Raw genomic sequence first — 24,315 nt, forward strand, 5'->3', positions numbered from 1 at the left:
TGTGTGTTCAACAAATGCCTAACACTCCTCTGATAAGCTTAAGCTGCTCAACAACCAGAATTCTAGCGACAGAGGCAAAGGCGATTTCACCAAACGTTCCCCCTCTACCACCAAACCATGACTTATCGACCATTCCCTCGATCACACAACACCTGTCAGGGGTCGGACTACAAAGGTTCTTTCCCGCATGGTGGACTATCACCTCCTACCAATGGGTGCTGTATATTATCCAACATGGTTATTGTCTGGAGCTCACTTCCAAACCTCCAAACATTCCATCTTTCAACCACAGACTCTCAACAGACCATCAACAGTTGCTCAGAGAGGACATTCAGACACTTCTGAAAAAAAGGGGCCCTAGAAACTGAGCCATTACACCAGCAAGGCACAGGGTTCTATTCACTTTACTTCCTTTTTCCCAAAATGGATGGGGCCTTAGGGTAATCTTGGACCTCACACCTCCTAACAGGTACATCCTCTAAGAGGATTTCCACATAGTCACTCTTCAAGATGTCATCCCACTACTACAACAAGCCAACTTCATTGCTGCACTTGACCTTAAGGACACATACTTCCACATTTTAATTCACTCGCCCATCGCCAATACCTCAGGTTTGTACTAAACGGGCAACACTTCCAATTCAGATTGCTCCCATTCGGGGTCACTACAGCCCCCAGGGTTTTCATCAAATGCCTTACAGTAGTAGCTGCTCATCTATGCAGGCAAAACGATTTCCCATTTTTGGACAACTGGTTCATTAAAAGCACAACTCATCAAAAGTGTTTTCAGCAGACACAAGCCGCCATAAATCTACTTCATCAACTAGGCATCACCATCAATGCAGCCGAATCCCACCTCCAACCCCTTCAAATAAAATCTTACTTAAGAGCCATCCTCAACTATCAGCAGGGGATAGCTTACCCAAATTCTGCCCGCATTCAATCACTCCAGGCACTCTTTCCCTAGTTTCAGCCTCATCAGCAGCTAACATTGAGAACGATTATGCATCTCCTAGGGACCATGGCTTCATGCGTAGCAGTAGTGCCTCATGCCAGCCTCAATATGCGTTTGTTGCAGGAGTGCTCAGCGCTTTAATGAACTCAAGGGGAGGGCCGATTGGAAAATCTAGAGTTGGTAAGCCACCAGGGCTGTTACTCTCTGCAGTGGTGCAATACCATCAATCTCCTAAAAGGACAGCGTTTCCTAGACCCATTTCCGCAGAGAATCATAACAACAGATGCTTCCCTCACAGGTTGGGAAGGGCATTTGCAGGATCTGACTATCCAGAGACATTGGACAATCAGTCCAACACATCTCCATATCAATGACCTGGAGTTGCTAGCTGTTCATCTAGAGCTCAAAGCCTTCCTTTCCCACCTAATTGGCAAAGTACTCCTCATCAAAACAGACAACTTGACTCCCATGTATTATCTTTCAAAACAGAGGGGCACCAGGTCTTCTCATCTCTCGCATTTAGCCCAGAACTTCTGAAGATGGCCTCTCTGGTACAACATTCACCTATTAGTGGAATTCATCCCAGAAGTGGACAACGACTTTGCAGATCTCCTCAACAGGGGGCACCAACAAATCCATGAATGGGAACTCAGCGTGCAAGTCCTCCTTCCATTCTTCCAGAGTTGGGGTTACCCACACATAGACCTTTTTGCCACAACAGAAAACACCAACTGCCCAAGCTTTCCCTCCAGGTTCCCACACCCACAGTCCAAGGACAACGCACTCTGGATGAATTGGTCCAGGATATTTGCTTAGGCTTTTCAACCTCTCCCATTCATTCCGTTTGTGGTTCGCAAACTTCGGCAGACATCTCTCATCCTTATCCTAGTGGCTCCAACATGGGCGAGACAATCATGGTTCATCACACTCCTAGAACTATCAGTAGTTCCTCACCAGGTACTCCCCAACAGGCAGGGCCTTTTCACTCAGAACCATGGAAAAGTCAGACCCCAGGTCACTCCACCTTGTAATCTGGCTCCTGAAGTCACAGAGTTTGTTTATTTAAATCTACCTCACCCGTTTATGGTCATTCTTAAGGAAGCAAGAAGGCCTACTACTAGGGCCTGCTATGCGGCAAAGTAGAGCAGAATTGTTTACTATTGTCATTCAAAATACATTGCTCCTCTAGGAGCAAAAGTGCAATATGTTGACTGTTATATATTTCATTTACGTGCCTCTGAGTTAGCTTTTACATACCTAAGGCTGCACTTAGCAGCTGTAGCAACATATCTCCTAAACAGACAATATACTTCTCTATTCAGGATTGCTGTAATTAAAGCTTGCCTAGAGGGTCTCAAAAGAGTCATTCCTCCTAGGGTACCACCAGTTCCTATTTGAAATCATCATCATCAGCAGCACTTTATTTCGATGACGTGGATCATAAAAGTGTAAACAAACAAACAGCACAATAGATAATACATAAAAATACAATTTTGCATAAAATAATAAATAACAATATGAGTTAAAAACCATATAAAAAGACACTAGAATTCATTGTGCTTACACCACTAAAACTAGAAAGTCACTAAATTTCAGGTAGTTCCTTCATCTATGGGATATAAAATGTCACAACATAGCACTTCACACATTATACAAATTCTTTTAGTGAAACCATGGCAGGCTGCATGAGCTTTGCTTGCTTGATCCAAAAAGCCTTGAGGAACATGGCTACACAAATCAAGCATTGGCATAGCCAATAGGTCTCGCCTTTGGGACATTATACGTGTTTAGCCATGCAACAGTTGATGTTGCACCAAGGATATTGTGCTGCATAATTAAATACTTACTCCAGTATTGGAACTTTCATAGATTCCCATGCTTGTATCATTTCCCGTCGTCGGAATGGGAGTCCCCGGTATACATAAAATAGCAATAAAAACCATTACCAACCGGAACCTAGGCCTTTTCTTGTTTTGCAACCTATCCATCTCTTTTTGTAAAAGAGACCCAAAAAAATGACCAACCAATCAGATTAGCCTCACCCCCTAGAACCCTCCTGAGAGAAGCTCAGAACCTCAGATTTTCTACCGCACGTTGTGCAAGGGAGTCTCCACTGAGCTCTGCTCAGTTTTCTTTCTACAACTTGTTTTTTCAACTTTTTCAACCGTTTTTAATTCTACAATTCCAGGATGTCATAAAGAGAAGAAGGCCCTTTTAAGGCATTTGCTAAGAAGAGATTATATATATTGAACAAGGGCTGTATTTATTGTCTGTACCCAGACAGTAGGCTGCAGACGGTAAGTTATGCAGCACTTTTTCTAACAAGACTTGGCGGAATTGTGAGGGGCGTCTTCTGACCTAACTTCAGAGGGAGCCAGTGTCTAGTGACAGCGATGAGTCATCTCCTGCGTCCTCCAGAAGGTATATGAAGAGGGGTAGAACTTCTCCTTCACCCTCTGAGAAATGCCCTGGTAAGGCCTTGAAATGGATCTCTGATAGATCTGATGGCCTTAGTCCTGTCGAATCTCCTCACTAATGTGTAAAGGAGATGGAAGGACTATCTAAATGAGTGCGTCTGGAGAGGAAATCAAAGTCTGTGTCTCCAAAGTAGTCTCCTGAGGCTTCTAAGACCTTCAAAAAAGACATCATCGTTACCCTCTGAGGTAAACTCTTCAAAAAGACACTCTCATCGACGACGGTGTCATTGAGTCCGTTGACGAGAAAGCCTAAGGTACAGTCTTCATTTTCTATCACCCCGTCGACGGGCTCGTCGACGGTGGTTTATTCGTCACCGGTGCTAACACAGGGCTCTATCGACGACTTCATTGGTATCGTCGACGATGGTGTAGACGATGACGATCTCAACGATGATTGTAACGACACCAACAACATCTACATCGATGAAGACGTCGACGACGACAATGACATCGGCGACGAGTGGTGCGTCGACGACGGCAGCGTCGATGAAGGTGATTTATGTGTCGACTGTTCTTTCTTCGTCGACGACGGTGAATAAAAAAACAAACATTAATTTCGCTCTAGAAGCATCAAATCACGCCAGAGATGATTTTTCCAAGGAGGGTGACCCCTTTGCCTCCTGCACTTCTTCTTGATGAAGAGGAATCAGATGAGGAGAAGGGAGCTTTTGGTTATGGGGACAGCCCTACTCAGCTACATGTCAAATGCCAGAAGACGGATTCCGAAGGGGAGTATGAGAGCAGTATGGTCCTCCCTCTCAATACCAACAAGACTATCATCAGGAGATGGTCCAAATTCCCTCCTCTCTATTAACAGACTTAGAAGCTATGCTCTGGGATTACAGAAATTGATTTGCAGTAGAGCCTACTGTTGGAAGCGCAGGATATTCCGCCAGTTGCACTTCTCGTTCAGGATGACACCTCTGAAGATGACCAAGGCAAGGTCGCAACCCAGGATCCAGATGTGGAGTGGAATGACTGTCATTCCAGATGCAGCTTCTCCTGCTCTGTCACCTGTTGATCCCCTCCACCCTGTGGATATAGTTTTTTTTTCATAATTTAAGGGAGAGGGCCGCCAAGACATTCGTCCTGCCCAGGACCATGGTGGAGTGCTTCCTTTATGATTTAAAGATCCGTATAAAAGGTCGGTCCGGTCAATTCCGATTGTGGACCATGTTTGGCAGTAAGACCATGGGCAATCCAGTTGTACCTCGTCTAGAGAATGAATATAAGGCTCCGGAAAGTAGCCCAGCCTGTTGGACCAGTCAGCCAATACCAGATTCTGTCATTTCACAGGCCGCTCAAAAGAAATCTGCGAATCCTTCAGCTCCCCTTATTACTCCTCCAGATAAAGAGGGCAGGCGTTTAGATAATGTAGGCAAAAGTTTTTTCCTCTATGTCCAGCCTGTTGGTCGGTGCAGCTATTTTTTTGGCTGTATTTGGGGAATACGTTCGCCAGATGTGGTGCGACTTGTCCCCAAACCTCGATCAGTTGCTGGAACAAGGAAGGAAAGAAGCTTAAAAGTTTCTCCAGGAAGGCAAGATGACATCAGCAGAGGTCATCGATTGTACAATGGATATTGCAACAACTGTTTTTCGGTCCTTGGCCGGAGCGGCTGTCCTTCGCAGACAGGACTGGTTGCTTGCCACTTGGTTCCGCCCGGAAGTCCAGAATAGGGTTTTAGATGTGCCCTTTGATGTAAAAGCACTGTGTGGAAAACACATTAAGAAGGATACAGAAACAGCAAAATCCTTAGGGACTCTGCAGTACCGCAATTTTCCATTCAGAGGAGCGAGGTGAAGAGGCGACTCTTCATATAGGGGACACAGTAACAATCCTACAAGTTGAATTATAACCAACGACAGAACTCTTCTTCTTCTTCTTCTTCTTCTTTCTCTCGCTCGAACATCAGAGGGAGACAAGGTCGCCAGGGCAGAGACAACTCTAAGTGCCAATAGCGGCTTGCTGGCTCTGACTACTGCCCTCTCTCCTCCTGTGTCATCAGTGGGAAGCAGAGTTGCATATTCCCTCCACAATTGCCAGCAAATAACATCAGACCGTTGGGTATTAGACATCATTTAAAACTGCCATACCCTGGAGTTTGTTCAACAACCACCATCCAAAGCTCCTCGCGCCAAGGTATCGAAACATCTCCGTCTGCTACGGTTAGAGGTCCATCCCATGCTCCTCAAGGGAGCTATAGAACCAGTCCCTATCTCTTAAAAAGGAAAGGGGTCTTACTCCCGCTTTCTCTTGATGCGGAAGACATTGGAAAAGTGGCGCCCTATACTACATCTGAGGGAGCTCAACACCTATCTCATCAAGTAATCCTTTCGGATGGTTTCTCCACAAGACATCCTGCGTCTTTTCAACTCAAGAATTTCATGGCCACTCTAGATCTAGATGACGCTTACTTTCATGTACCCATTCACCCAGCTCACAAGAGGTTTCTTCGCTTCACAGTAGCCAAGAGCCTTTTTCAATTCAGGGTTCTTCCCTTTGGACTGCGTTTTGCTTCAAGGATCTTCACAAGCGTGTTAGCTCCGGTAGCAGCCTTTCTGCTGAAACAAAAGCTTCAGGTCTTCCCTTACCTGAAGGATTGGTTGCTAAAAGCTCCTGCCAAACAAACGGCACAGGAAGCAGTCATAACGTGTACATGCCGGTTTGCCAATTTCGGCCGAACAATCAACAAACAGAAGTCTTCTCTCCGTCCGTCAAGGACATCCAGATGTCTGGGCGCCATTCTAAGCACTTCCATAAACAAGGAACTTGTAGAGGCAAGTGAAGCTAATGTCCATGGCTTCCCGATTGTTAAAAAGAAGGTCACTTTCAGTTCGCCTCTACAAGTCCCTTCTGGGTTCCATCTCCTCATGCATACTCCCGATTCCTCACTACAGATTAAGAATGCGTCCACTCCAAGAGGAGCTCCAGATCGATGGGTCCTTCGACGACAAGGTCTATCTTTCAAGCTAGCCCCGGTGCCACACGTAATAACTACGGATGCCTCTCTCGAAGGCGGGGGATTGATGTTACAAGATCTTAATGTAAGCGGGCGGTGGCAGTCTCAACATAGTCTGTTGCATATCAATCTGCTGGAGCTTAGAGTGATTCGCCTAGCCTTGCAAGCCTTTCTTCCACGAATATAACGGTCAACAGTTCTTATAAGAACGGACAACACGACAGCCATGAATTATATAAACAAAGGAGAAGGCACCAGATCACGATGGTTGTCGCAGGAAGCCCAATTGATCTGGGAGTGATCAATTCAACAAGCAATATCGCTCCGGGTGGAGCATCTTCCAGGTGTCCTCAACAAGGACACTCTCAACAGACTGAAGTATGTCAGCCACAAGTGGGAACTTGTCGACTGCACTCTTCAGAAGGTTTTTTCACAGATGAAGCACACCTTCCATAGATCTCTTTGCCACTCCGGAGAATAATAAAGGCCGGTTCTATGCAAGCTGGATTCACCATCCGGGATCCTTTGGGAATGCGTTTTCAATGGCCTGGTCAGGCGCATTTGTTTACGCTTTTTCTCCCATTCCTTTGATCCCTAGGCTTCTCAGGAAGCTCAGAGCAGAACCGTGCAGGATGATTCTGAAAGCCCTGCGTGGCCCTGACAGTGTTGGTTCACAGAACTTCACCTTCTCTCCCGAGACCTTCCTCGGCCTTTGCAGCTGATTCCTTCGCTGCTGACGATGTCCCAGGGCCAAGTCTGGCATCCGGATCCTCAATCTCTTCGGCTCTCGGCATGGCTCCGGAGCAGCGAGAATTTCTGGGTCTGAATCTCTCAGCAGACTGTAAATAGATACTTTCTCCGGCAAGAGCCCCAAGTACTAATAAGACTTACAGATTGAGATGGAGGCGTTTCGATATCTGGTGTCAACTCAATGGTCTCCATCCTTTTGACTTGGAGCCACCTGAAGTTCTTTTATACTTTCTATCATTAGCAAAGTCGGGGCTAGCTCACTATTCTATCAAAGTGCACCTGGCTGCAATTTCTCTTTTCAGCCTCACATGTTCAGGCCCTTCCTTCTGGTTTGTAAGGATAGTTAAACAGTTTCTCAAAGGACTTTTCAGAGTTTTCCCTCCGGTCAAGCCTCCTCCTCTTCCTCCTCTTTGGCATCTGAACTTTGTCTTGCCCAGCTTATGAAACCTCCTTTCGAGCCTATTCACAAAGCAGTAATTGAAATTCCTCTCCTGGAAGGTAGCGCTTCTTCTAGCTTTGACTTCTGCGAGGCGTGTGGGAGAGATGCAGGCTCTCACCATTCAGGAACTCTTCTACAGTTCAAATCAGGATCATTGGTTCTACGTGCTAACTCAAAATTAATTCCTAAAGTTCCATCGGGATTTCATTTGAATAAACCTGTGATTCTTAAGACTGATTTCCCTCAACCGGCTACACCAGCAGAGAAAGCATTTCACTCTCTGGACATTCAGAGGTGCTTAAAATTCTATCTTCAAGGAACTAAAAACTTCAAGAAGTTTTCTCAAATATTTGTGTCTTTTAGGGATCCTTGTAAAGCGTTTCCCCTTTTCCAAGCAGGGGATCGCTTGTTGCATCACCGATGATATCCAATATTGTCACAAGACAGCAGGCAAGCCCCTGGAAGGTCCAGTCTGGGCTCCTTCCAGGAGGGCGATGTCTTCTTCTACAGCTCTCTTTGCTAGTGTTCCTGTCTGGGAGATCTGCCGTGCAGGGACCTGGAGCAGTACACATACGATTACATGGCATTGCTGCCTGGATTCTGAGACGCAGAGTGATACAGCAGTCGGCCAGGCATTCGGGAGGAACTTCTTTCAGTAGTGGTGAGCTTTCCCTTTCATCCCTCCTTCCATATTACTGTTTTATCAGCTCTTGCACATTCTTTTGCACCTCATGTGTTTATGTGTTCTGAACCTTCTAATTATGTTATAAACCATTGCAAAGGTGTTTATGGTGTATATACTATGACTTTGTTCCTATTGTGATATTGGTCATGGTCCCAAAGAATGTGCTGATAACTGCTAGCTACTCTGATACAAGCATGGGAATCGATGAAAGTTCCAATACTGGAGTAAGAAAACAAGTCACTTACCTGTAACTTTGGTTCTCCAGTATTGGAATCTTTCATAGATTCCCATGCGACCCACCCGCCTCCCCTGGGAAAGCTCAGCTTTATCCATCCTCAGTGGTTGGTTACACAGCGGCTACGAAAATCTGAGGTTCTGAGCTTCTCTCAGGAGGGTTCTACGGGGTGAGGCTAATCGATTGGTTGGTCATTTTTGTAGGTCTCTTTTACAAAAAGAGATGGATAGGTGGCAAAACAAGAATAGGCCTGGGCCTAGGTTCTCTTTGGTAATGGTTTTTGTTGCTATTTTATGTATACCGGGGACTCCCATTCCGACGACGGGGAATGATACAAGCATGGGAATCTATGAAAGTTTGCAATACTGGAGAACCAAAGTTACAGTTAAGTAACTTGTTTTCTTATAAGGTCCCAAAGGCGAAACCTATTGGCTATGCCAATGCTTGTTGTCTTTGTATCCCAGTGAGAATCTATAATCTAAGCTTCACGGGTGATCTGTCAGCTGTTGATGAGGGGCACGAATTTGCTCCACCCTCCCACTGGTCCTGTATTACTCGAGTGTCAACGTTCCATTTTTTGGGCTGGACCTCGGTGGTGAAGTTTGGTAGAACAGTATAGATGTATTCAAGGAGCTTGTGCGGGGAAAGAACAGGACGCCAGGAAACCAAAGAGCTGTGGAATCCAATTACACACAGTAGCATTCACTGTCCAACTTACTGTCCGTTTATTCTTCCAAGGGTTTATTCTCGGGTGGGTAAAACATTGGTTAGTAACTGTAAAATATATGGCGTTTTATTGCGAATAAATGCTTCTGAGAAAAGGAGTCCTCATGGTCAACCTTCCAAAGTAAGTCTGTCTGAAAACTCATCTTGACATGTTTGTTGTCCGGGTTCTGGGCTGATGAGATCATTGATCCTTCAATTGTAGTTTTCATGAAGTTCATGTGTTTTGTTGCTGTTGTCTGAGGGGTTCTGTTTGCCAGATCTCATAATGTCTCTCGTGTAATGGTGGCTACGCTCTATAATTGCAGATTCATTGTCAGTGAGGGCATTGTCTGACCCTGAGGCACAAGTATTCCACCTGAGACATGAATGGAATTCTTTAATTAGCAGCTTTATACTGTGTATTACCTACACTTCGGTCACAATGCAGAAATGGTTTTATACTAATGTGAAGAGCAGGGAAGGACGTGAAAGCCTTTTCTCGTACCATGTCCCGGTGTAAATTATTTTGAGACTTTCACATTCACCAGACATGTGCCTTGGATTTGCTGTTCAGTGCCAACACGTCATGGATTCAGTGTCTCCTTGGTGTCAAGAGCCACTGCTGCTGAGGATGTCTTGAATCATCTCCAGCGTTCTCATGCGACAAAACAGGCTGGTACTGGGTATTTTAGTTTCTGAATAATGGAGGTGGGTTTTGTGGATTTTAGATTTTACTAGAGGTAGGAGCGATAACCTCCTCAGCAGCAAAGCCCGGTGGACTTTCTGTTAAAGAGAAAGTGTCGATGTAACTTGGCAAAGAGACTGCATTGAGAGACTTTGTAAAACTAAGATCAGCTATGCCCAGAGCTCCTCCAGGGGCTTAAATATGACAGATGATGAGGTAAGAAAGTATCGATTTACAAAGACTGCTGGCATTGTTCAAGACATCACTTCTGTGCACCCGTTTGCACCTACTTCTGATTTTACACACATTCATTGATGATAAAAGGTATGGCAGCTGATGATGTGTGGCCTTGCAGCGAGCAGGCTCCTTCACAAGGTGCATGGCATCAACGGTCCGCTTTGGCAAACAGACTTTTAATTGTCATCGAGCTAGTGGTGATGACATAAATATTGAAGTTGACAAGAATTGTTAGATGTGCCTGATGTAGTCAGTATTTCAACCTATACAACAAGCGCGCGAAAAGCATTGGCCGCGCGGGCGCCGAAAGTGAAAGCGCATCGCGATGCACTTAATTGCCGAAAGTGATCGCGATGCACTTAATTACCTGTGACGGAGAAAAGACAGATGGCGGCTGCGCGCGTGCACGCACACGTTACCGCCAGCTTGAGGCCAGCAAAAGCCTCTGGTAGCACTTTGAAAACCCCCTTGCTAAAAGTCGAGCAAGCAGCGCATGAGCTGCTCTAGGCTCGACCTAAAAACTATTATCTGGCTAGTGTCACTCCACATGACTTCGCTAAGCACCCGACAACCCAAGTTTTTACCCAGGGGAACAATCAATTTTACGCGTATTTGTTTATAGAAAGAACAAAAAAACAAACATAAATAGGCGTTTCAGGACACTCCTCACAACCTGGGCACATTTCACCACTTTGCCGCTTTTTCCGTTGCCATTGGTTGGTAAATGACCGTATCGGTAGGTTACCATGCCTAAATTGCAGATAAAGTTTCCTAGCCAGTGGAGGGACAGTTTCGCCAATAGTGCCTTCATAGATGGCCAACTGCTTCCGGTCAATAAAAGACACATATATAGAGCCCTTGCACATCCTAACACTGTTACCTGCCACATTTTCCCAAAAAAGTCCCTTATACTGGCCTTGCCAATCAAGCATATGGTTTTGGGAGTGGTCCACGATTCTTCCAGTTTCAATCTATAAAGTAGATCCTTCATTGCACGGAGCCATGGAATTTTTCCGTGCAAACTGGGGGACCAAGAGTCTTTAATACCCTCACTGTAAGACTTGAGGACAGGATTTGTCCATAGCCTATACCAAAAGGTAAGCATTCTACATCCTATCTTGTCAGCAAGTTTCTTTTGGCCCAAGTCTTAATATAACGGGGTCAATGGTGTACTTACAGGCAAGTTCAATAAAGTTCTTAAAAACCTTTGCTCCACTAAGAATAGACCCTCAATATGGGAGTAACCTCACAGCTCAGCGCTGTAGAGGACCGCATCCAAGGTCTTCACATTATAAATTTCCAATGCTGGAGCCACTCTTTTTATATTGTTTCCTGTGACTTTTTCCTATGTGCGTTGTGTGTGGAATCAAAGATAGGTGGGCTTTTTCCACCTGTGGTGCCCAATTTAGGTTCTGAGTCAATCTAATCCCTAAGTACTCGCACTTGGTACCACCTCTAAAATTGTGTCACCCTTCTTGAAATCGTAACATTGTGTTAACAAGGCTGATGGGTTTTCCATTTGAGCCCCTACACTCCTGCGCCTTCCAGCTTCTATCCTGAAAGGTAACATTTTCTAATTGTAATCACTTCACTGAGATGTGTCAGTGAGCTTCACACATTAACTTTAGAAGAACCATTCTTCCAACTACATAAAGACAAAGTGGTACTGCGTGCCGATCCAACATTCCTTCCAAAGGTGGTATTTCAGTTCCACCTAAATCAATCTATCAAATTGCCAGTATTTTTTCCACAACCTGACTCAGTTGCTGTGAGAAGTTGGCCTGGCATATGCTGGTCACTAGTTATAGTGGCCACCTTGCACCAGTCCAATTCGACTCTTATGGTAGATAGGTTTAAGACAACCTTTTAAAGAAAGCTATCCTAGTGGTAGCTGTGGAGAGCAGCCTTCAGGCTAAGTCTCTGAGAAATGTAAAGCAGCTTGTTTTACCTTATAATCTCTTGAATTACAAAATGAAAAGGACACCACACAGGTATATATATCAAATATATATGTATTTATTCTTAGATACACTCTACTAATCTCTTTATGAGATTAGAACCCAGATACACATTCAAATGTCAACACTTCTCAATAAATTAAGCACAAATATGGCTGTAGCCCTAGGGGCGTACCAGACCATATACTAAGAAAATGGTTTAACAAACTCGACTTGCAAAATGAAAAAGCCTAGGGCCTTGGGAATCGCTGGGGCTTCACTTCTGCAGTGTTAGCAGGTAAGTAATCAGCCCACGGGAGACGCGTGCAGTGTCTAAACACAGCCGCGGGTTTCCTATTGGTTTCAATGGCACAAGTCGCGGTTTGTAATTTAAAGTTTTAGGGCACTTCGAAGAAGTCAACAAGCAAGCCACTTACAGGGTAAGTATTTCGAGGGCCAACACACACTTGGGCACCGGAGTGCACGAGTTACCTCACCCACGGAAGCCGGGTGCATAGGTGTCTTTTGGTGTCGGGTCGCGATGCTGTTTTCAATGGAGATCACTGAAGACTTGCTGCTTGTGACGACTGGAGAGGTGTCCGCTGGAATCCGAAGATGGATTGGAGATGAAGAGGACCTGCAAATTGAGGGGACAGTGTTCAAAGTCACTTGCCAGTGACCGGTGGCCAGCAGGATGGATGACCACTGATGTTGCGTCGTTTCAGGTCGTCGATGGTGATTTGTCTCTTCGATCACGAGGTCCAGGAGGGATCGATGATGACCAGCAGCTGGATTCGGAGGGTCCCACGACGTCTGCAGCTGATGACGGTGCCGGCAACCAGATTGGAGCCAACAAACCTTGGCAACTGCAAGTCTCGTGTGGAGTGAAGATCGAAGATGGTGCAGACCAGCAAGGTCTGATGGACTTACCAAGCAAGGGTAAGTGAGGGCAGGCCCGGAGCAACCAGGAGAGCCCTTGAAGTCGATGAGAGTCTTCGGGTGAGTCACTAGCCAACGGGCAAGCAACCGCGAAGACGCCTTTGCAGGAAAAGTTCCACAGAAGCCCACGGTCACTCGGGACGGGGTAGGCCGCTGATTTTCGGTACCAGACCTGCTAGGGACTTGGACTACAGATGGTCCAAAGCACAAGTTCATAGAACGTTGTTTAGGGTTTGCACTCGAAATCAGTGCACGGTTCCCTGGTATTGCTGTTCCTCGTCACTCGTGGGGTCCAGATGCCACAGCTTCGCTGGGGACTCAAAATGGCCATCGAGAGGTCAGGAAATCCACTTCAGGGGACGCAGGGACTTCGGACTGTGGCGGGAGCGGTGAAGTTTGCAACCGTTGATCAAAGTTACTGGTACCTGCCAAGCAGGGGAGTCACTCCTTGACTCCAAGGGAGATTCTTCAGTCTTCCAGAGATAGTGGAACGTCGAAGGGCCAGGATTCTTCTTTGTAGAGCGTCGTCCAGGGTTAATCTGAATTGCATTGGCAATGCTTGGTATCTTATAGTGAAGATAGGGGAGGGACTAGCTCTATGACCACTCCTCTAGGAGGGTCAGGGTAGTGGGTGGTTACACCCACTTCCCTTTGTCCAGTTTCGCGCCAGAGCAGGGGCAAGTAGCCCCTGAAACGGTTTGAGCTGGCATATGCACAGAGGAGCCTACTGCTCCCCCAGTGCAGGACTTCAAAGGCACTCTAAGAGTGCACCCACCCAGCTCCAATACACTAAATCCTGTCTGGGAGGTGGTGACATCTCCCTGTGACAGGATACCCTTTGTTGGGCTTCCTCCACTGCGAGTTTCGGTCAGCAGCAGGAGGGCAGCCCAGTGTCTGTGCTGGTGGCATCCATTTTGTGATGCGAGGGCTCTAGAAGATTTCTACTGTTTAGTACAGTGGGTACATGTCGTCCCCTCTAGAAGGGTGGGATCATACTCCCACACCAGTTACTGGCGTGGAGGTATGATTCCAAGTTATTTGACACCAAACACAACATGTTTTGATGCAGTCATTCCAAAGTTAGCATTTACCGCGAGGTTATAATGCACTTAAGAGTATATGGTTTAACCACATCCACAAACAGCAGCAGAGAATAGACTCTGCCAGCTGCAGAGGGGTCTCGCTCATGCAGAAGCACCCCCTTACATAGTAAACCAAGCACCCTGCCCTCAGGATTGTTAGGGCCTGCAAGAGGGGTTTATATGTGTGTGTATGGTGAGATATAGGAACCTATACCTCTGTGAGGAGTGCTAACACTACCTCACACAGGCTGCAGTAGCAGGCCTGTGGTGTCAGATTGTGAATGCTTCCCAGGGGTGACATAATACATGCTGCAGCCCCTGGTAGGCCTGTGAAGTACCAATGCCCTAGGTACCTAAGGTACCATATACTAGGGGTTCATAAGGTACCACAGTATCCAATCACTAGTGCATCTAATATGCACACCAATCATTTAAGGGAGTAAGCAGATAGGCTGGGGTCCTGGATAGCAGGATCCCAGCCAGACTAGTCAAAAACCATTCAAACACCAGGAAAAAATTGGGGGCAACCATATAGTCAGATTCCACCTTCCTACAGTTGCCAAAAGGGCTTTAAACATGATGGATGTAAAAAGGCCCTCACGTACTATATCGATAGAACCAAATCCTTTAGAAAAACACAACAGCTGTTTATTGCATTTTCAAAACCACACAAAGGGAGGGCCATTTCTAAATCAGGAATTTCCCGCTGTATTGTCGGATGCATCCAGGCTTGTTATGCTAAAGCTAAAAGAACTCTACCTTTCCCTCAAAAAGCTCGCTCCACTCGCAAAAAAAGAGCTTCAGTGGCCTTTAAGGAAACATACCTGTGGCTGACATATGTAAGGAAGCTACATGGTCTTCACCACATACATTCACAAAACATTACTGCGTAGGTGTCATGGCCTGTTGAGAAGCTAATTTAGGCCAAGCAGTTCTACGTACATTATTTCAAACTGCAGCCCCCTTAGGTTACCCACCGCTTATGGAGGAGAACTGCTTTACAGTCTATGCTAATCATGTGTCTATCTACAGACACACATGCCCCAAATGGAAAACGGTACTTACCCAGTAAGCATCTGTTTGTGGCATGGAGTGCTGTAGATTCACCTGCGCTCACTCTCCTCCCTGGAGACCACTGTTGGTTGCAGTTAACTACATATTACATTACTTTCACATGGTCATCTCACAAATGAAGTCAAGGACAATGCTCATTGCAATCAAGAGGAGGAGTTACTCTATCTCGTGACTCGCAAGACTTTCTTCAAAGAAAAACAACTTGCACACACCTGAGCGCAACGCTAGATGGCGGGATTATGCTACGCATGTGAACCTACAGCACTACATGCCACAAACAGATGCTTACTGGGTAAGTAACATTTTCCTTTTTTGGGACCTGGAAATACTGGTAATCATGCATTTTGTTCACAGCAACGGACAACTTAAGCAGCCAGTACCAGGAAAATCGGGTGCAATTGTACTGCATCCTATTTACCGTCTAACTCGTAATCCGACCTTACTGTAGAATCTTATGTTCAAATGAATAAATGCCCTTTCTTTAATTCGGGCAACAACAATAACTGAGCGCTTTCTTGTGGTATGTCTCTGCTGATGTCTCTAATCTGCCCATAATATTAAGCCAATGCATGTTGTGCGCAAAAGCTTAGGCATTCTCCTGTGTACCTATTATTGTCTTTTTATTTATCCTTGAGGGTATTTGCCCAGTTCTAGGCAATAAAAGATGTCAGGCAGTGCGTTGTTCATATATCCATAACGATTGTACTTAATCATCAGTATCTTCTACAGATTCTCATGAAAGATTCTCCTAATCAATTTCATTTAATTGCCTAAATGTTACTACCGTCATACCCAGATGCCAAATAAACTAAGATGGCGCCCCAAATGCGTGAGTTGACATTACTGTGTGTTGGGGTTGTAGGGCCGGCGGGAGGAGAGGTTTTGAGTCTGTCACAAACTCTAAAGTTAAACAAAGTCCTGGCCATTTAGATTGGGCATGGCTTTAGTGTCAGTCAATTAAGGGCCCGGGTTATGGGGGAAAGTGTGCCTTAGGGCCCAGTGTAGCTTAAGAGTCTCCTCTACTCTCTCTCGCCGCAATATGCAAATGAAAGCTTTTAAAGACACATTCTATAACCCAGGGAGGATGAAAAATCCATAAGGGATTTTATAAAGCTTTAGAGCCTCTGCAAATGAGCAGGATATTTACTCTCTGTAATTTGTTGGTTTGACCTTCTATTCGCTGTGTGATGTCAGTTGTTTATCGGGTGAAGACTGCCAATATTGTGTGATGCACAGTGCCACGTTTTGAGTTGATAGGCCTGATAGACAAAACATGTGTCGGTTTTTTGAGCATTTGAGTTTTGTTTCCAATGGCACTCATATCCTAACGATAATTGTCAATTAAAAAGTATTACAAACGCCGGGGAGAACCACTGTTGCAAGTAAGCAGCTTTTGTCTTTGATGGCAACTTGGAATTGCCCCTAGCAGAACTAATGTGTAGTGAATCCCACTCTGGGCTTATGATTTTAGTTAATAGTTTTGGTGATAAAAGTGTTTGCAATGGTATCACCCTTAGCTAAGATGGAGGAAGTTTACTAGAAATTGCATGCATTGGAGTCTGCTAGGGAAATAATACAAACAGTATTGTATTCTTACAGGAAGATGAGAACCCAATGGATCCACTAACATTATACTCTCTCAGAAGAACAAACAGCTTTGATTTGTTAGATGGCAGCGGGGATGAAGAAGATATTCCCCCAAAGCCAAAGGATGGTTTAAAGATTTCACGTAAGTAGTGCAAGCCAAACATGCATTCATGTAAAAGTTCCCGTTTTTAATTTTAGGTTATTATGTTTTTAGGTCGCAGCCTACCAGATAGAGCAGCTATGTGGTATGCGAAAGATATCTTGGGAAGTTTCAGAAAGTTGACCTGGGAATGCATTCTGCTCATTGCTTACCATTGGCTTTGTGGGTTGTAACTCCCGTTTTCTGGCTTTCCATTTGCAGGCTTTATTTGCTTTAGGCTATACAGCTTGAGTTTGTACCTCCCCATGCCAAAGCCTTGTTCTTTCACAAACTCATTAATAAACAGGCATGTAAATCTTGTTCTTGTCTCGTCACATTTGCTGGGCATTCAAAGACCGAGGTCAAAAGTCAAGCTGTGTGAGGGAGCCTGTTGTTTATTTTGCTTTTGGCTGACTTCAAAGTGAAAGCGTTTGCAGGAAAGAGGAATGCAGCATACTTTCTCCATGGAGCCTGCATGTGTCCCTTTTTAGATTTCATTTTAGACATCGCTATCTCTAAAGATATCTCATTCTTCACCTGCACAAAGAATTTGCGGTGCATGAAGCTCACTATTGGCATTGTCAGGGTGGGTGGAAGCACGAACGTTTCTGAAATAATGTTTGAAAACTATTACTTTAAAAAAAAATTGCACTTATGTAGCCTGATGTGCAAGTTACTTGCTTTTTTTCACGTCGATTAACTTTTAAATAAATGCCTGCCCTTTTTCAACGGGGGGGGGGGGGACGGGGGGTGGGGGCGGGGTTCGCATACAAAGATCAGGAGGGCGCTTGCGGTCCGCGCTGATTTAGTCTGATGTACTAGTAGTACTATGATGAAACAGTTCTGCATGAGAATTAAATACATTTTTGGAATTGTTTTTCATATGTAACACATTTCTTGCAAAATTTCTCTATTTTGGTAATTTACACTGTTTATGGCCCATTAACTGTCAAGAACAGGATAATATATTTTCAAAGAGAAGAACTAGCCGCATTGTAACACAATTTAGCAATGCTTAATTTTCAGTTTGATGTGTAAAACGTATGCTTTATTTATTACATCTGTGGCAACTCGTTTTGGATACTTGGAGGAGTTTATAGGCACTTTTTATAAATGCTTTTGTGTTTATCCTTAACTGCAACTGTGCCTTTTTCAGAACACATATAATACTGGATTTAAACGATTTCCCTCATTTTTCCTTGCAGGCACTAGGGTCATGATTCGAATGCTGCAGCAGATGCAGTGACACGGGGAAAAAATATTTAGGAAACCCACTGAGCACTGATTATTGCTATATTTTACTACTAAACAAACAGTCACAAGCGCAATTCCCTTGCAGGTGCTCAGGTCATAATTTGAATGGTGCTCCAGATGCAGTGGCACGGGCCAAAACCTCTAGGAAGCCCACTGAACACTGATGTAGAAAAGTGCCCTTTTTTGCATGATTACCTCCCCACTTTTTGCCTGATGCAACCTGATGTGATGTGCCCTGGGTCCCTGCCAATCAATTTCCCAGGCCTTTGTTCTTTCCCAAGACTATACATTTGTACCCACAATTGGCACATCTCTGGCCCCAGGTAAGTCCCTTGTAAAATGTACCAAGGGCACTGTGACCAGGGAAGGAGCCTAAGGCCTGCAGCACCTATTGTGCCACCCTTAGAGACCCTGTATCTCAACAACCACACACTGCTATTGCAGGCTGCGTATTTTGGTGCAGAGAAAAGCGAGGAGTCGACATGGCACACATTCCTGTGTGCCGTGCCTGCAACCCGCTGCCTGAGGCCTAGGTAAGTCACCCCTCTAGCAGGGTGCACTAGCCCTAAGGTGAGGGTACAGTGGCATGAGCCCTGTACCCTTACAGTGTCTAAGCCCATTCTTAGATATTGTAAGTGTGGTAAAGCCATAAAGAGTATGTGGTCTGGGAGTTGGTCATTAGAAACTCGACAGCTCTATAATGGCTTTACTAAAAACAGGGAAGTTTGGTAGCAAACTTATCAGCACATAAACCCACACTGATGCCAGTGTGGGATTTAATGTAAATGCACTCAGAGGGCATCTTAGAGATGCCCCCTGAAAACCGACCAGCCCTGGTGTGGTTCCTAAATGGCCGCCTGCCATTTGCCACCACCAGACAGGTTTCTGGACCCCTGGGTAGACAACCTCCGCTCTCTGGGTCCTGAAACAAAGCCCATCCTGGGCAGAAGTGTCATGCTTCCTCCCCCTGGATGGGCTGGGTCCATGAAAGGGAAAGCTTCAAAAGCCTACCACCTCTCGAAGCTCTTCCTGACTTTTGCTGCCCCCATCAACTGGCTCTCACCGGTTCTGGCCCCCACTTTGGGCAGGAGAATCAGTGGGAAATCTGAGCTAGGAAGAGAGGTGTGCCCACTTTGCCAACGCCGCCCCTCAGGTGAGGGAGGCGACGTGAAGCACATATCTCAGTCCCCTCCATATTGTAGATGGGGGGACTCAGCTAATTAGGGAGAGGCTCATGCCCCCTCTCACTGGAGGGTGGCATAATTGGAGGTGTACCTCCAATGTATGTTGTAAGGGGTATGTTGGTCCCAACCTACATACCCCTTTAACGCCTCTAAATTTAGTATTTTGGGGCAACCCTAAACCTTGTCTCTTCAGATTCGAGGAAGAAAGAAGAAGGACAGAAGAGCCGTGCTGACCAAGGAAGAAGAAGAGGACACCAACTGCTGTGGCCTCAGCCCTACCGTCTTGTCCCATTTACGACCTGCCTAAGGCAAGAACCCCAGCTAGTCCAGCAGCCAGCAACCCCCATAGCCCGGAGGAGCTGCCCTGTAACCATCTTTCTTACAGACTCTGTCTCCTGTGAGCATTGGATTTGCTCAAGCAAATCTCACCCAAAGAATCCGGATTCCGGCGACTCTGCGATTCTGCACCAGATGCCCTCAGCCCGAGTTCGAGTGGCCCAACACCACAAGGAGGTCTTCCCAGCGATCCTGACCAAGGCTCTGGTGATCCCCGACCTCCCTCAAGCTTCGAGATGACTCCTGCAGCCTCAACCTGAAGGGTCCCCCTGACTGCAACCGGAAGACACCCCTGAAACCGATGCCCCACGGCCTTGGGTGGCCCAACCTGTGGTGTCCAGGCATCCCCCAAGAACCCAGCTTACCTCTCCAGCTGGTGGTCACCTTCAAGAAGTCTCCCTGCCCGAGCCTGAAGCAACTTTACATTACCGAAGGTCTCCTTTGAAAAGCACAGGGTCCCTGACATCCTTTTTGCACCCTGCACCCAGCCGCCCCAGAGTCGCTGGTGGTGCAGCTCCTGTGCTGGTCATTGGCCCCTGCAGTACTAACCTAAACCCTAGGAGCTTTTCTCCCACACCCGAGTGGCCTGCTCATCAGCAGTCCCTAACCGAAGGCCCCCTTAGTTTCTTTGGCTAACGTTGGGCCCCTACAGTCTGCACCTGGCTGCCCCAGTGCCGCTGGTGGTGCAACTTGAGCGCCCATCTCACCTTGGGTAACCTTGGTCCTAACCCCCGAAAAACTCCAACTCTTAAGTTGTGTACTTATCTGAGAAACCACTAACACTTTTTCTCCCATAGAAACCCATGCTAAGAGATTTTGTACTTAAAATGTTCTAAGTGTTGAACTGATGTTTATATGGAGAAAAGAAAACTAAACTGCAACGTATGGTTCCAGAAATAAAATACAACTATACCTTTTTTATACTTACCGAATTAGTCTGGATTCTGTCTCTAACTGTGTGCCACCACTCTTGATTGAGTGATACAAGTGAATACAATAAATGTTTAACACACCCTCTGGATAATCCTAACTGCTCGGCCAAACTACCACAAAGAGAGCTGTTAGTACTTACCTAATTTAGCCTCTGCTATACCTCTGGGGGCTCCCTGGACTGCACACTATACCTTACTCGGGTATAGTATATACAGAGCCAGCTTACTACAACCGATTATTGCTATATTTTCCTTCTAAACAAGCAGTCACAAGTGCAATTACTTTGCAGGCACCAGGGTCATGATTTGAAGGTGCAGCAGGCACTGTGGCCAAAAGCTTTAGGAAACCCACTGAACACTAATTATTGCTATATTTTACTACTAAAGAAGCAGTCAAGTGCTATTACCTTGCAGGCACTAGGGTCATGATTTGAATGATGCAGAAGGTGCAGTGGCCCAGGGGTCAAAAGGTCTAGGAAACCTACTAAACCCTGGTTATTGCTATATTTCACTACTAAACAAGCAGTCAAAAGTGCAATGACCTTATAATCACTAGGGTAATGATTTGAATGGTGGAGCAGGTGCAGTGGCACAGGGGCCAAAAGCTCTACGATGCCCACTGAACACCAATTATTGCTACATTTTACTACTAAACAAACAGTCAAAAGTGCAATTACCTTGCAGGCAACAGGGCCATGATTTGAATGGTGCAGCAGGTACAGTGAGCCAGGGGCCAAAAGCTATAGGATACTCACTGGGTACTGATTATTGTTTTATTTTATTACCAAACAAGTAGTCACATGCAATTACCTTGCAGGCACTAGGGTCATGATTTGAATGATACAGCAGGTGCAGTGGCACAGTGGCCAAAAGGTCCAGGAAACCCACTGAATACTTATTATTGCTATATCTTACTACTACCCCAACTCAGAACCAGCTCTGGCCGATATCTCCCCTCTCCCTATTGACTATCTGCCATCCCACTGCTCCCTGTGGCGCAGTGCAAGTGCAGACGTCTCCACCGCTGCGGCCACACTTCCTGACCCTTCCTCTATCCCCTCACGGGCTTCCTCCCTTATAGGCTTCCTCTTCTCCTCACCTAGGACACTGGCACATCTTAAAAGTGTACAGAGCACCTTTTTTCACAGTAAGGGCAACTTTTATAAAAAGCACTTAAAAGTTCTATGAAGTAGTTCAGCGTTTTGCAAGTGCACCAGTTATATTGCACAAAGGCACTTATTATGGCACTGGGGAGATTACATGATTTGGCCAGGATCACAGGTTGTTGAGCCGACACTGAGCCTTAAACCCAGTTCCCCAAGTCAGCAGCTCTTTCTGTTTTTTCTTTTCTTTATTATAGTCATCTGCAGCATGTTCAAAAAACATTGACAAAGACAATAGATTTCTCATAGAGGAAACCTATTGGCTTTGCCATTGCTTGTTCTTTATTATTACATATAATACGATCTTTAAATACATACCTTCAGGATTTGTGCTGTATGAAGACTTCTCCAACATTTGACTTTACTAAAATGTTGTCCATGATGAATAGGAACCCCGGCCATCCAAAGGGTGCACATTACTGACTTGCCTCTTTGGTCACTAATGGCATTGTCAGGGTGGGTGGAAGCATTACCATTTCAAAATTCATGTTTGAAAATTCCTTAAAAATCAACATTTGCATTGATTTAGTCTGATTTACTACTACTACTACTACTTAGGGGCCGATTACGATGTCGTCCGGAAACTGTTCCGAACAAATCGGTCTCGGAATCATTTCCGAACGAATCGGTTCATGGGAGTCCGAACGGCCGATTACGATACTTCCCAACATCGTTCAGTCGGACTCGCACTGACTTCAATGGGAGCCTGTGTTCCAAACGAGAACGCAGGCTCCCATTGAAAAAAGGGGTGGTTGGGGAAAACCTTGCACCCTGTGGCGGGCACCTCATGGTGCCTGCCACAATGTGCATGGCTGGGAAATGAGGTCCCTTAGGTACCCCCATGGGCCACAATCGAACGCCTCCAGGTGAAGAGGGGCCCACAACGGGCCCCCAAAGACAGATTCTGACAGCCGTTTCGTGTCGGGCAGACCGAATCAGAACGGCTGTCCGAATCGGTCATCGTACTCGCTCGTTCGGAAACCATGTCCATAGAGCTGTACGATTTGGCTCCAAAAGGCTCGGGCTGTCCGAATGCCTTTCAGAACTGATTCGGACTGCTCAAACGGTTCCCAGGCATTGTAATCAGTCTTTGGGAAATGTGTACGATTTGTTTGGAAACAAGAGTTCAGAATCGGATTCTGCAATACCAAATCCTATTCGGAGCCATTCCGGACGAGATTGTAATCGGCCCCTAAAATTAAACACTTCAGCATATGAGATTACATTTTTTATAAGACTTTTTCATATTTTAAACATTTGTGGCAGAATGTCTTTAAAAATAAAGGTGGCTCAAACGTTGACTGTGCAGGACACCCTAGTTACTTGCTTTCTTTCAAATCGATTAGTTTGTAAATGCTTGCCCGTTTTAACAGGGGGCTGCATGCAGAGGTCAGGAGTGCGCCTGTGGCCCCCAGACTATAGATCTACAGGAGTGTTATAGTATAGATTATACAGCAGCGCTGGTATCAGTGCAGCATAGCTGCAAGTAAAAAATAAGATAAACTCTATAACACAGTTCGTGCCAGCTTTGTCATAAAGCTATTTTTCTTTACTTTCAGCCATTTGCAACATGGCTAACAAACAATGGCAGAGTCAATAGATCTCGCATAAACAAGACCTATTGGCTTTGCCAATGCTTGCTCACACTGTTGCAAGCCTGCTCTCCAAATTTGTAGCAAGACTCTGGAGGACATACATTAGGCATACAGCTGTAAAAGAAATGTTAGGCCCAACGTTCATATTATGTTACAGAACTAGCCCTTATACAGCCCTGACATTTGTTGGCCTTTCAGCACTTGTTAGAAAGCGAGTGTCTCGCTGTCTCTAAAACGTCTTTGAGAAGATCCATGATTATGGGCGGAACTAAGAGCTGTGATGAATATTGCCCTTAGTGCGAAGTGATCGCTGTAGCGTTTCCTGGTAGGTATTTGTGGGTGTACTTCAAGATAAACTGTCTTAGTTATAGAGTTCACATAAGCAGCCTGGCCTGATGTGTGGCAGTCACGAGAATACAGCCCATGCAAGTATCCATCACATGGATATTTCTGTAAGCTGGTGATTTCATGCAGTCTTCTTTTCACAGATGTCTGTGTCATATGGACCATCGAGTGTTGTGGACTGAGTTGGCTCTGTTCTGCTTTATGCAGAACATGGAAGCACATGCAGCCAAAGGTGATGAAATGACTGTTGTACTTGCTATGTTTAGGTTTCCAGTGTATGACTCCTGTGACATCATAAGGATTTATGGGGCCCATGGCAAGATATTTTTTGGGCCCCCTGTTTGGAACATCTGTGATAAGCCAGCCTTATCTGAAGAGGACACTGTCTTCGCCACCATTGACGAGAGTGCAGATTAAGGTCACCAAAACATTTTTGCGTCCAGGGACTACTTCACCGAGCAAGGGGTCTCCGTAAGACCCAGGTCACCTAGTATATCTTCAAGATTCTGACGAGGAGGGTCCTCTGGGCACAGCCAATAGCCCATCTGAGCTCCATGTAAAACATCAAGAAGAGGACGACTATGATAATGAGGACCAGTATTATTAGCATTGTTGCCCTG

At 45.6% G+C, this 24,315-nt stretch overlaps 1 protein-coding gene across 11 annotated transcripts in view; it reads left to right on the plus strand.

Annotated features, from left to right (window-relative positions):
• The window catches only part of ARHGAP9 (Rho GTPase activating protein 9), a 921,400-nt gene that overhangs the window by 454,547 nt on the left and 442,538 nt on the right, over positions 1-24,315 (plus strand). For all 11 annotated transcript variants that reach the window (XM_085654614.1, XM_085654612.1, XM_085654615.1 and 8 more), the window contains one exon: positions 16,760-16,889. In XM_085654614.1, coding sequence (XP_085510740.1) covers positions 16,760-16,889 — 130 coding nt within the window. The remainder of the gene's footprint in view (positions 1-16,759; positions 16,890-24,315) is intronic.

Source organism: Triturus cristatus, chromosome 4_1 (assembly GCF_964204655.1).
Source record: "Triturus cristatus chromosome 4_1, aTriCri1.1, whole genome shotgun sequence".
NCBI classification, from domain to species: Eukaryota; Metazoa; Chordata; class Amphibia; order Caudata; family Salamandridae; genus Triturus; species Triturus cristatus.